General features: G+C 41.1%; 1 protein-coding gene across 9 annotated transcripts in view; it reads right to left on the reverse strand.

Annotated features, from left to right (window-relative positions):
- Window positions 1-17,623, reverse strand: part of SEMA5A (semaphorin 5A) — a 644,602-nt gene that overhangs the window by 128,075 nt on the left and 498,904 nt on the right. For 4 of the 9 annotated variants that reach the window (XM_073993140.1, XM_073993141.1, XM_073993136.1 and 1 more), the window contains 2 exons: window positions 14,758-14,969; window positions 8,976-12,670 (listed from right to left, as the gene is read on the reverse strand). In XM_073993140.1, the coding sequence (XP_073849241.1) occupies window positions 12,551-12,670; window positions 14,758-14,969 (332 nt within the window). In that variant the 3' untranslated portion in view covers window positions 8,976-12,550. Of the gene's footprint in view, window positions 1-4,662; window positions 12,671-14,757; window positions 14,970-17,623 lie in introns of those variants that run through there. The other 5 variants (XM_065546091.2, XM_065546089.2, XM_073993139.1 and 2 more) reach the window with 2 other exon arrangements.

Raw genomic sequence — 17,623 nt, forward strand, 5'->3', positions numbered from 1 at the left:
TTTTATTGCATTGGTTCCATCTTATCAATGATCATTGTTTCAATATTAGGAATTGATACCCAAAGTCCTATCTCAAGAGTATGTGATAGAGGAAAATTTAAACATTCAGAAAGATTCCTCATGAAGCCACAAATTAGCTTTTCATATACAATATTTGAGTCCTAGGTTTTTGACAGGTTACTGGATTCCACTTCTCAGACCTGTGTTTCCCAAAACAACACAAAACTATTTCCCTCACCTGGGCAGGTTGCTTTAGAGAGAAAGCAAAATCAGAGCTCTGCAGGCAAGAATTAGGCAGGAGTGTAATCCACTTTCCCATAAAGGAATAACCTTCTGTCTTCAGAAATGAGGCATGTTTTACACATTTATGCATTATTATTGGTTAATTTCTCAAGTCATAGATAGGTAACATATTAAATTATAAAAGTTGAAAGTTCCAATCTTGGTTAGTGGTAATTACTTCCAGAGAATATTGCTTGCCTCCCTGATTGTTAACTGCAGTCGTGAATTTACTCCTGGGCCTCCCGTGAACCTTCTCCTCATTTGTATGGCGCATATATTTCACTCAGGCTCAAAGGCTTCTGCAGTCACTCTTACTAATTTATAAAATTGGTTCACCTACAATTTTGAGTCTAAAGAGGGAAAATGGCTTGCACTGCTCCCAGGGAGAGAAGATGAATACAGGTAAAGTGAGTCCCTGAGTGATAATAATGACAACCATACTATCATTTATTAGGAACTTACTATATATCAAGCATTGATGGTATATCTTTCAATTTTATTATCATTCATGTTCTTTCTATATGTTACTGCCCTATGGAATGATGAGGAGATTGAGCTTCAGGGAGTGGGGATAAGGAAGTCAGATGGTTGAGCCATTTATCATTTCTGGATCTTCAGGCTTACTTAAACCTGTCTTTCGGGGTTTGAAGTTAAGCCCCTGCCCCAGCTTCCTTCTCCATCCTCCCATGTCCATTCAAAGATGCAGATTAGATCGAGGGAAATTTCTCTTAATAATGCAGGATCTTTATTTCATGAGTGCTTCCTGAGTATATCTAATGCTTAAGCAAAACATAGCAAAGTCTTTGTAACTTACCCAAATTTTTGTGAAATGCCTGATTTAATGAACTTTTCCAAAGAATTATGGTTTCAAGTACAAACAATAATACTGCTTACATAAGAAGGAGAATGGCTAGCCCAAATTGTATGCCCTATTATAAAAATCTCATTAGTAACTGACAGTGTTCATTTGTCATGTGCTTATCCCATGTGTGCATGCTAACTGTTGCTCAAAATGGTCTGTTTGACTTTTCTTCAGGGAAGATGAACATTTTCCCTGTTTATGGGATGCACTTACTGAAAACGTCATGTACTAATTTCAATTATTCAAATTTAGAATAGATGGAACATGTGTCAATGAATTATGCTGTCGAATTATAACAGCCAATATTTGTGAAAGAACAACATCCCACACAGACACCCTCTTTTCTTTTGAGAAAGGCCCACCAAGCCTGGATCCCATAAGTATTCTAGTCTCAGGAAAGAGAATAGTAGGAAATAGATTGTATGTTTTTTTCCTCTTGGGGGAGGGTTAAGATGAGATGTAAGAAGGTGGGTGGGGAAGAGCTCCCAGGTGGGAAGCCACACATGGCATTTCTCCTGCTCCATTTTCTAAGTTGATATCAAATATGGGGCCAACAAATGACCTTCGATCCAACTTCATTTATAATCTCTTGGGAATTGTGCATTTGCTGTGTCCTCCCAATCTCATGCATTTACTTCCTTAAACTTCTGTCTCTGTAAAGGACTCAATGCAGCTAAGAGAATAGCTATTTAAAGGGCATGGACCATGCCACCCTTCATTTTATCCCTGCCTATTAGCACAGTGAAGGAATACTGGAGCCTTTCCAACTATCTGCGAACATGTGAATGTCTTGTTCTGGGTTATTTACTTTTCGATTGTCTCCAGATTTTAGAATAGGGGTGGTAAGAACTCTAAATGCAGAGTCAGGACACATCTTTGAGCACAGAGAGTTGGAAAGTGTATTTTCATGAAACACTTTCTAAAGAGCTCACAGAGATTAAAGAGTTCACCAAGATTTTGGACAGGAGTTTGAAATTTACTTAATTATTTCCAAGAACAAGGCTGGAGGGAAAACAGCCTTGGTGGGGATTTGCCAAGCTGGGTTTGAACCTGGCTGCACTTGTTTGGGTCCTTGAGGCATCCTTCTCCTCTCTGTAAAATCAGGGAATTTAACTACTATCATTTCACCTCAAGATAAATTCAGGGATCAAGAAAATTCCATTGTTTCACAAAACACAATTTCTTGGAACTTCCAGCTAAAAAGGGAGTAGAGAAAGGAGGGCAAATATATTGCTCCAAAGGGAGGGTGATATGTTTTGTGGCACTGGGTGGAGGAGGCCCTGTGAGCTGTGCTGTTGCCTGGAATCCACTCTCTAAATGGCTGCTCCACTGTCATCTCCCATGCATGTTCCTGATAGGGATTTCCAGACATGTTGCCACCACCAGCATCCTTCTCTTAGGGAAGGGTGGGTTCTTGTCACCAGGAGGCACAGGACCTCAAGAGAAGCACCATGAAACCAGGTAACTTGCAACTACTATAGGAAACAGGAGGTGACTTAGAGTGATTCTGAGGCAGGAGAGAGGAAGCAAAGTGAGGGGACAGGAGATAGAATGTAGATGTCTTCACTACCTATGCATTACTTTTAAAGGAAACATGGCCCGTGAATCCATCCTTGTGAGGAACAGCCAACCCTCTGCCATTTAGGCAAGGCCACTTAGATTAAGAATTAAAAATCATATTTCAGCAGTTTTCTGTTTCCTATGATAAAGCTCATTTTCAAAATATTACATTTTATTTCAAACTCATAGTTTCTATGTATTATATGAGGAATTGTATTAAACATAATTATATTTGAGCTTCATTTCCTCCATCATGCTTTTAGCACCTCTACTCTTAAGATCTCTGCAACACTCAGATCTATGTTAACCAAACGTGAACTTGTGGCTTCAGTCCAGGGTCTCAGTCTGCCTGCAGGGGCATGGTAGGAGCTGCAATGCTTCCAAGAAAAATGTACACCAAGCAGAATAATGTGATAAAAGCAATCTCTGACACCATTTTCTCTTTGACTTTATAAAAAAAATCATATCTATTTTATAAAAAATAAACCAAGAATAATTTTAGAATAGTTTCATATTACTTTAAGGGAAATTTCCACTTAGACTAAATATCCATAATTGTGCAGTCAGTTACGTTCAATCCTTTCTGCTATTTTCCCCAAATGGGACTTGAGGAGATACTTTAAATGAAAAATTGCATCATATATTTCAAATAGGTCGAGAAAGGTATTTGAAGTCATATTTCAACTTATTGTTTAAAGCAAGTGAATGAAAGGAGGAGGACCTGGATACACAAGCATTTTGTGAGACCATCTAAATATCAAAACATATATTACCAAGATTACAACTGTTCAGGAACAAAAAGGCAAGAAATAAAATTATGGTATGACACTATTAATTCCATTCACTTTCTAAACTCACAGCCAAACATAGGTTATTCATGTAATGCTTTAAAATTTTAATTTTTCATTGCTTAATAAAAAAATAAGTAGGGCCGGGCGCGGTGGCTCAAGCCTGTAATCCCAGCACTTTGGGAGGCCGAGATGGGCGGATCACGAGGTCAGGAGATCGAGACCATCCTGGCTAACACGGTGAAACCCCATCTCTACTAAGAAATACAAAAAAAAAAAAAAATAGCCAGGCGAGGTGGCAGCGCCTGTAGTCCCAACTACTCGGGAGGCTGAGGCCGGAGAATGGCGTGAACCCGGGAGGCGGAGCTTGCAGTGAGCTGAGATCCGGCCACTGCACTCCAGCCTGGGCGACAGAGCGAGACTCCGTCTCAAAAAAAAAAAAAAAAAAAAAAAAAAAAAAAAGTAATTTGGAGGTTAAAACAGTTTAATCTTTATAACATGCTTCACTAGTTCATCTATTTATATAGTTTTATTAATTTTTGGCCGCATATTAAGTGGGCTTTTTCAGCTTTTTGGTCAACTGAGAAATATATATAAAATAACTATACACATATACATTTATGTATACATATGTGTATATATGAGATATAGAAATACATACATACACGATTTTTTTTCCTTTTTTAATGGGATCATGACCATTCAAAGACGGCTTTCACTAAACAGGGTGGTCTTCCTGGGTCAAGCTTCTTATCTTTGTGTTCATGCTGACTGACAGCCGTTCATTCAAGAAAAACCTTGTTTTATGCAAAGAAGCATGGAATACGGTGTGTCGGAGAGAGGGTAAGTATAATACAACTCAATGCATCATTCATCCGCTCAACCTGATACCAACGCTTTGTAAACAGAAAGCCTAATTGACCTTCCTTGTCACGTATTTCCTGTTGCCCATGGAAATATTTCTAAAAGTACTTTAATACATCCTCATGCCCTGTCCTGGCCACCATTCAAAAGGCCTGAAGATTAAACAGGAGTGTTATGAGGTTTCCCCAGGAGGAAGTGGTCTGCACTTCAGTCTGACGAAACTCACTCCTTTGAGCAGTGGCTATTGCTTAGCACCTCTGGGGAGACAGCACACTTGGAGGCGATACAAAGAAAAACGCCACTAAATTGTCTCCTCAACGGTAGGATTTATTTCAATGCTCACATACAATTGAATGAGACAAACTATTTACATAAAACATAAGTACAAAAAATATAATACAATTTATACTGTACATAATCAGGATTCCCTCGTTTTATTCCCCACACAAACGGCAGCTAGAGATGGTAAGAAGGGGGTTGCTAGGAAAGGGTGACTGCGTACTCAGCAGTGCTGAGGATAGATCTTCAGAATGCTTTTTCATAAAGATGATGAACAGGGTTGAGATACAGAAACTGGCAATGCACCAAGAGCAGTAAGAGAGCACAACATATTCACTCCTGTAATAATAGCTACGTTTTTCTTTCTTATAAACGTGTTCGTTTCTCAAAGTTGAGGCTTGGAGCAGGTGTGAGTTGACTTCCACTGGTTGGTTAGGTAACCTCCACCCACCCCTACTCCGACTTCCATAGTTGATCCAATGTAGCAGGTGATGAGCTTCCAGTTGCCACAATTGGTGTCTTAAGCTGATTTCAGAAAACACTGTATCTGTCAGGTGTCATTAAGCAGCGATCTGCGATACAGACCTAGACAGCTCTCAGGAAGCATTGAAAATCATTGAATTGATGGACAGGAAAGATAGAAGTCACGACCATTAGAAATTTCTATTGCGTACATCTAACAAGAAGGTTTTGAAGACTATCAATCGTTCAAATGTAAGGATTGAAAGAAAGTGTGGTGTGCCCATGGCCCCCTTAGGAAGGACCCAGCAATCCACAAGTGTTCTAGCAGAGCAACCCAAGATCCATTTTCTCATTCAAACAAAGGGGAAATGTAAAGTTGTCTCATTGTTTTAAAAAGCTAAATTGTAATTAAGATACATTGTCTTTCAAAATTAAATTTAAGATCAGTAACTTGTCTGCAGCTTGTCTGCAAGCTTACCAAGGGCTGAAATTGGCTTTAGAGAAGGTTAACAAAAAAAAAAAAAAAAAAAAAAGAATCTCAAATAAGTTTATTTTGTGTCACAAAACAGCCAACAGCAAATTAACACAGAATGAGGCATTTAACATTTGATAACATCTTTAAAAGTCACATCAAGCTGCATAGCACAAAAGTTTTGCTATGCACTTTTGAAGAATCCAACATTGGACAAAGTTTGTGCATTTTCTTGCCGATGATGTAGAATCTCAGTGGTGAAACTAGGTGGTTGGGTTAAAGGTTCATACTGTGCTTTGTTTCAAAGTGCAGAAGTTCAGCTTGCTTTTGGCCAACAGTCACAGTACAAGAGAAAAGCAATCAACTTCAGTAGAGATAATACTAATACTTTTCTTAACCCAAATTAAGAGTGACAACGTTTGTGAACTTGTGAAGCAGTTTTGATATGAACTTAAAAATAATCAGGCAATGTTGTAGGTGGTTCTCATTCCGTGCTCACTGTATCTATGCCAGTTGTCACCAGCCTGTGTCTGATATTCCTCTATCTATGGACTTGCCTGAAGATAAACAGAAACGAAAACCTCTACCTTCTACAGGCATCATGTTGACATTCTTATTACAGAACAGACGCTATCATGTTTTTTTGGAACATGTAAAAATTAAAGTGATGTTAGTTTCTAGAAGGCTAATACTGAGGTCACCTCTCTTCTGAGCATATACTGTACTTATTCTGGTTCTACATCCCCAATGAGGGCAAAAATCACATCTGAAGATGATGTGCTTCTCGATCATTTTCTATTCCTGAGTTCAAAGAGGTATAGGAGAATAATTTTCTTTAACGTAAATCCAATCAATCTTCTGCTTCTAATTGGACCAATAGTATCCATATGAAATGATAAATGATCATCTTAAACAAGGCACTAGCAACTTTTTCTAGGAAATTAAATTATCCACACTAACAGAGAGGGGAGAAAATGATGCTCTCATTTTAGCAACATGATAGAATAGTTCTGATTTTTCAGAGTCCAGATTTTGCTCTCAGCTTGTATTTATCTAACATTTGAATCATTTTATTACCGCCATTCATCTAACATTTGGACCATTTGGCATTAAATTGCAAAAGGCTGAGAAAGAACAGGATCACATTTGAACTACTGGCCCCAGATTTTAGAGCAAATATGAAGGGGTGGAATAAATTTTCTTGACTGACAGTTTAAGAAGCACAAAAGAGTGATTTTCTACCTCCTCTTTCCTCCTTCCAGGTCTGAAAGTACCCTTGACTAGTTCCTGCCATTGCACCAACACAGTAAAACATGTTTGCTTGAGCAAGAATTGATACTGACTCCGATTGCAGGGAGTAAGCCTTTCTATGGCAGATATGATCTAATATGATCTATCAAAAAGATTGTGTTTTGAGACAGCTTTCACTAGGAACTGTACATTTTGTGCCAGGCTCTGAATTTGGTTCTGAGAATGCTCTATGTCACTTGCAATGTGCACTCTATTTTCAAAAGAGGATAGGATTCTCTTCCTCATGCTTCTGTAACACGTACCACATTTCTGATAATGCAACAGGTGACCACTGAATATACCTCTGATCTATCTGCTAAAACAATGTGTACAATGCATCTTTAATATAAGTCCGCAGGAAAGCAGTATGAAAGAGTCAGTTTAGAAATCATCACCAGCAGTTCAACATTACATCTTGTTTACCTTTTCTATCACCAAACGAGAAAAGCAGCAAGGATTAAAGCAACATATTTTCCTTTGCTTTATTAGGTTAACAAGCAAGGATTAAAGCAACATATTTTCCTTTGCTTTATTAGGTTAACAGAGCACATAACCTTGGCTCAGTATTTGTAGAGTTAAAAAAAATATTTAAATCAATTATAATTAATGACCTCAATAGGTGAGAATAGCAGAAATACATTTCACGATGATCCCCTGTCTCCAAATATTTTATCGTACATCGTGCATGGCATTCCCTTTTGTGCATTTCGTAGGTCAAAGTGAACATTTTTCTATGTTCTCCCATTTCACCCACTGCCCAAAGAAGTAAGGGGCTCAAATGGCATCTAGTGTATGACAAGATAAGCATAGGTAATTACAGATAACCACAGGTAATCAAACATCGGCAATGTTGTATCAACATGCTTCCCCGAGAACACCAGGAAGTGATGAAGAAGTTAGGATGAACGAATGGGCTAGGCATGGCCGAGGCCATCTGTAAACTCCAGTTTGTACCATATCGTAAGTGGTGAAGAATTTGCATACAGTTAAGGTTATTAATACCGTCATAGACATTGATTATTGGAGGTGTGGGGCTTAAGCACAGCCCTGCCACGTGGAAAATGGTCAGGCAGTTGCAGTTTATTTTATCAATCACTGGTACCTGTTGCCTCTGGTTCTGTGTTCTAAAGCCATCTCTTGAGATAGAAATGCTGAGGTCAGTGGAGTTACCCCCAACGCCACATACAAGAAAACCCCATTGAAATGTAAACGACACCCGGAGCCTAAAGAAAGCTGATGGCCCAGGGACAACGTTGATGACTAAATATCTTGACAGTATTGGGGAAATATTTATGATTTATTCTAAAAGCAAAAGGAACACTGCAAATAAGCAAATGAATATTTGTAAATTCAAATGCCAACAAGGCTGTGTTTAGACAAAATGATTAGCTAAGTATAGACTTGATATATGTTTAAGGTAAAATTCCCTTTGATATTCGATTATATGCTAATGGATCCTCTTAGAGGGCCACTTGGGGACATGGAGAATGTTATTGAGACTTTGCTTTTTTTTTTTTTTTTTTTTTTTTTTGAGACATGGTCTCTCTCTGTCACCCAGGTTGGAGTGCAGTGATATGATCTCAGCTCAGTGCAACCTCAACCTCCAGGGCTCAAATGATCCTCCAGCCTCAGCCTCCCAAGAAACTGGGACCACAGGCGTGCACCACGATGGCTGGCTAATTTTTTGCATATTTTGTAGAGACAGGGTTTCACCATGTTGCCCAGGCTAGTCTCAAACTCCTGAGCTCAGGTGATCCGCCCACCGTGTCCTCCCAAAGTGCTGGGATTATAGGCATGAGCCAGGGCACCCAGCCTTTGTCCATGACTTTGACAGCATGACTCACTAATTCTACCAGAGACTCCAGTGGGAACACTCAGCAAAATAGGCTCTGACTCCCACAATTTCCATTCTTTTGCAGATGAATGAGGAAGAAAGGACGCCCTTGACTAAAACTGTGGCACTCAGGGCAGTTGATCCTGGCAGAGTCCAAGGGTCAGACCCATGGACCTGTGAAGTGGGCCACCGTTTCTGGGAACTGTCCATAGCACTCACAGAGGTAACCAGGTCCCACCTTTCATGTCACCTACTTATCCAACTGTTTCCTTCATTTGCTTCTTTTCTATTTGCCATCACCTGTGACCCAATGGGGCCAGACCCCTGGTTCATCCCAGACCATATGCACATATGAATGGACTCTCCCTAGGGACAGAGGTTTCTCCCCGGCAGGGATGCCCTCACCTTCATTCAATGTTCATCATCTCTTTTCAATTCTTTTAGAACCTCAGCCCCACACAAACACATTAAATGCTCTTTATTTCCCTCAAATATGAATGCTAACTCTAGCGAGAGTCTACTTGAACAGGCTTAGGGAAACATCTTTACACATATGAGGAAGCTGAGATGCCTCATATAAGTCACAAAAAGCAGCAGCATAGAAATATGCTTGGAGTGGAATGGGGAGTTCTGGAAGGAATGCCATGAGTCTGAAGACTGTGGCTCTTCCGTGCGGTGGAGCCTGACCATGTGCCCCCGAGTTCCTTAGAATTCACTAAGTCCATATCATTCAGAGGTTACAAAATCCCAGTTTTCACCAAAGTCACATGTCCCTGGAGCTAAAGGAAGCCCACATGTTGTACAGTGTACAGAAATTCTGTTCTCCTTCCTGTAAACTATCAGTACACTGTAAAATCAATATTAGATGGTGATGAGTCTAGCCTCAAGAAAGGACCCTGAATAGCACTGGGAGTCACTTTCAAAGAATTTAAATGTAAGACTAAAGCCAGCTTCCTCATGAAAACCAGCCAATCTCCAACTGTATTCAGAAATAACTTTAGAAGTTAAATAGTGATTAATGTCATTTTACATCAGGTGCAGACAGGTGTAGCTTAAAACTATTTGTTGCTTTTTGTTCCACTTGTACCAAAAACAAAAAAAAAAAAAGAAAAAGAATAAGGGAAGAATTAAAGAAGAAAGGAAAGAAGAAAAGAAGGCAGGAAGGCAGGAAGGAAGAACAAAAGGAGGGAATGAAGGACAAAAACAAAGATAAAGAGAGATTGAAAAGGTCATTCAGGAATTTAAAATGTGGACCACAAAGTTTCACCAGGACTCCCAAACAGCCTAGTCCTAAGGAAGAGCGGCTTTATGAAGGAGGTTCTAACACAGGGGAGAGATCGCACTGTGAAAGCCCAACGTGGAAGGGTTCACTCATTAAGCGTGGAGTATGGAGCCAGAACACGTGAACGGGAGCTACACAGTGATGGAGAAACACAACTTATTCCACAGCTGGTAAAAATACTTAGAATATACCTGAAATTATCTAAACACTTGCTATTCTGTCAAATAAAAGAGAGAAAGAAAGGAAGAGAGAGAAACAATGTTCCTGTGAACAATGTGGTAGGAAACAAAAATGGGATTCTTTTGCAATGCTAATTTCAAAGGTTTATATTATTAACAACACGAAGATCCTGTAGCGAGGGACGGTGTTTTCCCAAGTCACTGCAAAATATTCATTAAAGACCAGCTTCGATGGCATTTAGAAACCATTTCCCATCAATTCCAGTGAAGTATTCTTGAAATATTAGAATTCTCTTTCCAAGGGAAAATAAAATGTCCCTTTAAGCTTACAAAATATTAGGGAAGAAGACTAAAAAATAACTAAAATGTGCTACATAGTGATTTTTTTTTTCTTACAAGAAAGTGATGAGATGAGTTGAAATACCTGATGAAAATCCAACCTAGGAACAATTAGAGAACAAGCTGGCTAGATTTCCCCTACTGAGTATGGGCTTTGATCATGTGTATATAGACAGAAGACTCTGACATATGAAGAATGCGTGAGAGGCAACATGAAGTTGCAAAGACCCTGAATGTCATTTACTTGCAATCCAAAAGAACTTACAGAGCCCACCTGCCATTTCAATACCGTGTCATTTCTGTAAATTTGGGTATATTTATATTTTGAACTCAACAATATTCATTATTAAACATAGAATTCTAACACTTTCTGAAATTGTTTCTTTAAATTGGAAACTAGGGTAAGGGTAAAAGCACATATGCTAATAAAATTCTGTGTTCCTTAGTACCCCTACTATATATTTTTTCATAGATCTGAAGGTTCATTTGTCAGTAAGAACACATTTCCATGTCTACCCAGGACTTTATCACATGCTCAGAGGCATCAGATGAACTTTTTCAGTTGTGTTATTATTTTCAATATTTATTCAACTAACTGCCATATGTTATGTATCAGTTGTTTGTGAGAAACGTATATATTTTTTTCCGGGGACCTCTGTGAATGGTGTTATCACACTCTTAAATGCTTATCGATGATCAATGATGAGACCACAGGGATCCCAAAAACCCTTACTTCCAGCTATCCTGACTTTCCAAGGTGCATCTTGAAATGCTGTTGCCTCCATGCAGGGAGAGGCGAGGGTGGATGGACTGGGTGGGTGGGAAGGCAGCACTGAAATAAAAGAAAAGGCACCAGAGCTGAGCATCTCCTGCTCCCCTGGCCTGGAGGCAGCAAGTAACAGCAGAAACTGGGGGTACCACTTCGTATGGACTTGGTGGACTCCAGAAAGCCAGCTTTACATGGCATTAATGCTCTTGGTAGGGGCTGATTGCCCACACATTGGTTATATCAGAGAGATGAAAAATAAAACATTATCATTAATATCAGTTCTTTCAATATTCTCTATAACATAAAAAAGTTGCTTTTAGTTATAATTTAGTATTTTCAATACTTTCACTAATTGACATCATAAATGTTCAAGACTTTTCTTTGCAGGGAGAGAGGAGGTGTGGAGTCTATCCAAACGCTAAGTAAGTGGTTGGTTATTTTACAGACTGGCTCTTCAGGACATTACTATGGACCAGACGGGTGGGCTTCCAGGTCAACAGCATGGCAAGGAACTTCCTAGAATGCCATGAAATCCAAAAGTCAGAATAAGGGGAGTTTTGCAGCAACCTGCAGAACACATCCACGCTTCCTTGCGCCTGCGCCTCTGCTCCGCTCCCTCCACCAGCAATGGCACAGAAACTGCATCAGGAGCAAGGTGAGATGCCTCACAGTCAACTGTAACCTCTGCAGATGTGGGCCAGGTAGAATTCCTGCGCTTCCCAGGCAAGATGAAAACACACAAGCTGCTTCCAAGAATCCCATAGCTTTATCCAGATTTGGGAAGTTGGGCGATCCATGGTGAATAATTGTTTGGCCACATTCTTTTTCTTCATGTTTTGAAATATTATGGACCTAAGCACTTCTTGTGGAGGGAGCAGGTCTTTCAGAAAAAGTGCCTATTTTCTTGAATTAAAACATCATGAAGATTTACACCCCAAAGCAAGAAGACATTCATATTTCTAAAGACTCCTTCCAATGTGGGTGGCACATTTATAAAATAAAGCTCAAAAAACAAACCAAGGGACTTATCAGAAAAATAGGATGAACACAATTAAAAACTTCACACCCTGACTCATTCAACAACGGTCAAGATTTTCACGATGTCCTATTTCAATTTTTTTTGCTTTTAAAACTGTGTATTTTTGGCAGCAATGGGACACTCTGGTGGCTTGAAATGCACTTGAAATGTATCCAAACTTCAACTCTGAAGCCTCAGAAACATGGGCAGTCATGGGGCACAGGCCTTGAGGAACTGGGGATTTACAAGAAGCCAAAAACATAAGAACTGTTAGTACTCATCATAATTATTGAGATCTGTAAAGTAGGCGTTAGAATAGGTCTTCCCAGTGAGATGTGGGTTGAAGTATTTGTTTCTTTCCTCTAGGATCAAGTTGTTTTTGTTAAATGCCTGGAAAATATATTAAAAAAAAAACAGATTTAAGAATGCTAAGTAAACGAGGATGACTATTATGTTGAATTTGAGTTCTCTGCTAAGGCTGCATTATTTTAAAATATGTTTTCTTATTTATTTGCTTCCCCAGATGATTTGCCTCATGGAGGACTTGCCTAATTACCAGAATAAGGTTGGCAGTTTGTGATATCTTCTGGTGAAGTTTTCAACTTTAGCTATGAAGTTACGAAGAGAAGCAGGGGGTTAGAAAACCCAATTCTAAATCTCTAGAAAACCTAAAACTCTAATGATTTCAAATTCACAGACAGTTTGAATGTAACTGAATATATGTAACTGAATTCATATTCATATAACTGAATAGATATGTAAGTAGCTTTCAGATGACCGTGGGTGCGTACATTTATCAGAGACCTTGATGGAACTTATTTAAGTAAGGGCATCAGGTTTCAAATGCCTTAATTGCTTTTCATCCTGAACTTGTTAGAAGGTGATCACTGTAGCCATTTTCTGTGCATAGTCATTAAAGTCACCTGCAGTTTCAAAGAGCCTCAACTGAGCCAGATAGAAGATCTATATGGAGAGGAATAAAATGAAGATGAAGGAGGGTGCCCAGAGGCCATCTGTCCAGGATTAGTCTGGGCAAAGTATCAGAAAAATGTTCTGGCAGGATTCATTAAAGACTGGGCAGCTGTCTGTGCCTTCAAGGTCCTTTACCTTCATGGCAGAAACATTTCTGATTATCTTAAAAATGGCTGTTGAATCTTCAGTGGGAACACAGGACTGGGTAAATTGCCTTCTGATGCCCGTAGTAACAGTGACCAGAGACAAGATGATGTGTTGGAATCACGCTCAGAGGAACCCTTTCCTTAAGATCCAAATGTTTGTTTTGAAAGCTCTTGTTCATGGAAGAAGCTCGTGCTCCTCTTCTAGCTTCCTCCCTACTCTAGGGGCTCATTTCTGAGAGGCTAGGAAGGGCCTGTTATTAATTCCTGGTGTCCATTCCCCAGATCTACCATCTGAGTAAGCGGGGAGATGCTCATGGCTTGTGGATCTTGGTTTAAGCAGGGTCCAAGGGGAAAAGTTAATTGGCGTGTCTCCATCCAGGTGGTGGAAAATAGAGGCCATGTGGCTGAGAGGAGACAAGTATGGACATTGTGGCTCCCGGGACATAAGGTCTCCCAGCCACCTGAAGTCGCAAGGGCTAAAGATAGTCCTTATTCTCACAGAGGGAGAAAATTCGATTTCAAAGGAAACCACCACAGGAGAGAAAAGGCATCAAAATACTCCCTCCGAGTGTCATGGGAAACCAGGCACCTAGCAGGAATATCAAAATTTACTTACACTTAGCTCAGGAGATTTCCCTTCGTTCATGTGGGTAATAAGGGAGGTTGGGTGCAATGGACAGAAGCCTTTGACATCTTTCCAGCTACACCCTCACCTCTGTGTACACACAGTTAGAACAAAGCCTCATATTCTTTAGGACATTTAAACCTCACAACAGCAATACAGGAGCATGTACTCTCATATCCATTTTAAAGATAATCTCATATCCATTTTAAAGATAAAGAAACTAAGGTTCAAAGAAGTAAGTAACTTGTACTCTGAACCATAATGCGAAGTGCCTCAAGTAAAAACCACATTTATTTTCCTAGGCACTGTTCAAAGCATTTTAGATAAATGACCCCATTTAATTCTCATTATCTCCAGTTTATAGAGGAGAAAATGGTGGCTGAGTGAATGAAAAGAACTAGCACAGGTTTACCCAGGTATACTTGATGTCCACCCATGAGCCAGGCCTGTGAGGTTCTAAGCTGATACCCACCCCACTTCCTTCTCAGAATGTGAAGGGAACTAACCATTTACTCTAAACTCCCGGGTCACATCCTGGATTAATTACTCGTGGGGGAAATTAAGAACACACATCACCCAACACCAGGTACAGCAATTTTACATTATGCAGAGTTGAAAAGCCTTTACTCTGCTTGAACATTATTTAAAGATAGTTTTTATAATAATAAAGGCAGGGTCCACCCGCCTTCTGTGCACACCTTCAGTGCACACCACTGTCGCTGCCGACTCCTTACCTTGATGGCCTCCACCGAGTCGTACTTGTCCAGTTTGTTGATGTGGTTGGTTATGCTGGTATTAAGGGGGGCGGGTGAGACGGGGTGGATGACAGTCGCATCGTGGGATTGCTGCTGGTACCGCTGGCAGTAGGTGTAGACGAGCAGGGTAAGGAGGCAGCCAAGGATGGAGCTGCTCAGCCCCACGGCGATCATGTGGAACATGTTGAACTCTAGGGAGACAGGAGCAAAGTGATGCCACACTTGAAAAGAACATCCTGCCTAGCTACTCCCAATGCTAGGATGAAAAGAGAAAGTCAAAATGAAAAGCCTCGTCCCCATTCCCAAATTAAAGAAACCATCATTCTTAAGTATTTTGTTGGAAACGTCGTGACCATCAAGAAACTTCTCCAGAGCGAGCACAGGATTCTTTTTTTTTTTTTTTTTTCAGATGGAGTTTCACCCTTGTTGCCCAGGCTGGAGTGCAATGGCGTGATTTCAGCTCACCACAACCTCCACCTCCTGGGTTCAAGTGATTCTCTTGCCTCAGCCCCCCGAGTAGCTGGGATTACAGACATGTGCCACCACACCCGGCTAATTTTGTATTTTTAATAGAGACTGGGTTTCTCCATGTTGGTCAGGGTAGTCTCAAACTCCAACCTCAGGTGATCTGCCAGTCTCGGCCTCTCAAAGTGTTGGGATTACAGGCAGGAGCCACCGTGCCAGGTGGAGCACAGGGTATTTTAAATTCATTCTCTTACGGATGATAGTCCTTTGGAGTGACCTTAAACTTTAATACACTGCCAGAAGCATTTTTTCTTATTTAAAGGTTTGCACAACAGTGTTCTTCTGCTTCAAGTTCAGCCTAATCCGTGGTGTGCAGGGTTTCTGCAGAAAAGGTTATTCGTGCTCCTCAATGGGTTGGGCCCCCCTGTGTGCAGCAGGGCTGTGTCCTGAAAACAAGGGAGAAGCAGCTACTCTCCCAACCTACTGCTCATCTGCAACCCAGACTGCTTTTAGCCCTCTCTCCATTTCATCCTATTTAAAATGTTTTCTATTCACACAAACTCACACAGTTTCCATGATATTTTTTGAGTATGAATATGTACACATTAGAAAGTGCAAAAGGGTCTACAGGAAAAATAAATCCTTTTCTACAGGTAACTATTATAAGCACTTTCTCCTGTGCCCTTCCAGAGACACTCGGCACACACGTGTGCTGTGTGTGTGGTGTGAGTACTCTCCTGTGTGCCACTTTTTCTCACTTATGTTGTATTTTGAAGGTCTTGTCAAGAAAATGGTTGACTAAAGAGAAATAAGGGATTTGTGTTCAATCAATAAAATATGATCTTTTAAATAGTCATGAAATGACCTTCTTTTCTCCAATGTTTTCCTATTTAATGGCATCTCTTCTGTTTCATTATTTTCCTGGAGTTATGAATACAAAGCATTCAGAAAACTTGCCAGCATGGACTTATATCTCTAAAATAGGATTGGCTCAAGTGACATCAAGGCACCATACCAAGACCTGTGTTATGTCTGAGAAAACAACAAAGACAACAGATATTCCTTGTGTGTGTTGGTGAAATACTACTATTAAAGTTTCAAGCCTTTCCAGAAAGGAAGGCAGCATCTGGGCAGTGCCACAGCGCTGGGTTTCGGGAGAACTGGGTGAAGCAGAACAAGGCCTTATCTTCCTCTGTGTTGTCGGAACCAAGTGGCTGCTGCCCATGGGGTGCTGGCCTCATGTGCCACCTGCTAAGAGCACATCCTGAGGACACCAGCTTTCCCCCAGGGTGTCTCCACACACCACCAGGGTGAGGGGCGGTGTCACCAATACCTTCCCTGACCTGTCAACCCTGCACCCAGAGGGACAATTGGAGCTATGTGCTGAGCATCACTGCAATGCTGGCAAGTCTGCCTGGCTACAGAGCAAGGTTTTCCAGGCTCTAGAGATAATGAGAAGAGCCTGCGGGTTTGCCCCTGAACCCAGAGTCTGTGTGCATCTTAACCACCCCAGTCTCCTCCCCAGGGATTTTCTGAGCCACCTTCCGTGTGCTCATGATCCTCACCACCTGGAAGGGACTCCACCCTGCCAATGCTGACCCATGGGGCTCTAACACTTGGTGTCAAAAGGAGGGACACTGTTCACTGAGTGCCCACCAGACCTAGGCCTACGGGGCTCTGTTTGAGTACTTCCTGAACCTCATGTAACCCTCCAGTGGCTGAGAGGCCCCAGGGAAGCTGAACCTACAGTCAGGAGATGCCATCAAAGCCTCACCTGTGATACGTGGCAGAGGTTGGATATCTCTCTTTGTCCCTAAACCCTGAACTTTTCCCTCTAAGCTGTGCTCCTTGGCTGCTCCAGATGTGTTCCAGGACTTTGGAGCTGGATCTGCCCCCTTGGGTACATGGACACTATGAAGGGAGGCTGCCTTCCCTCTGACTCGCCGTCAGGCAGAACTCACAAGACAGTCCTGATCACTGAAGTCCCAGTGGACAATGCAGTTCCTAGCACAGGCGCCCAATGTAGTCAGCACTAAGGGCTGGATCATCCCGGACGACAGCACTAGAACATTCCACAAGCATCACCCACTCCCTGACAACCACCTCAGTTTTTCACTCACAGCTTAGTTGGTCAATGGTTTCAGAATCTTTGGCCTTTCCTGACTCTGTGATGAAGCCTCTAGGGCTGGAGAACCCCCAACCTGGGACAGCCAGATAAAGTATCCAGGGGGTATTCCACCAGCAGCCACTGGGACTTTAACTGTAACACTGACGCTGTACTTAGATAAGCAAGAGCTGATTTCACACAAGTTCTTACTTCTCTGTATTTCGGCTGCTAGCGCTCTCCAGGGTCAATGCTTTGTACCGAAGGAAATACTTC

This window comes from Macaca fascicularis, chromosome 6, assembly GCF_037993035.2.
Source record: "Macaca fascicularis isolate 582-1 chromosome 6, T2T-MFA8v1.1".
NCBI lineage: Eukaryota > Metazoa > Chordata > Mammalia > Primates > Cercopithecidae > Macaca > Macaca fascicularis.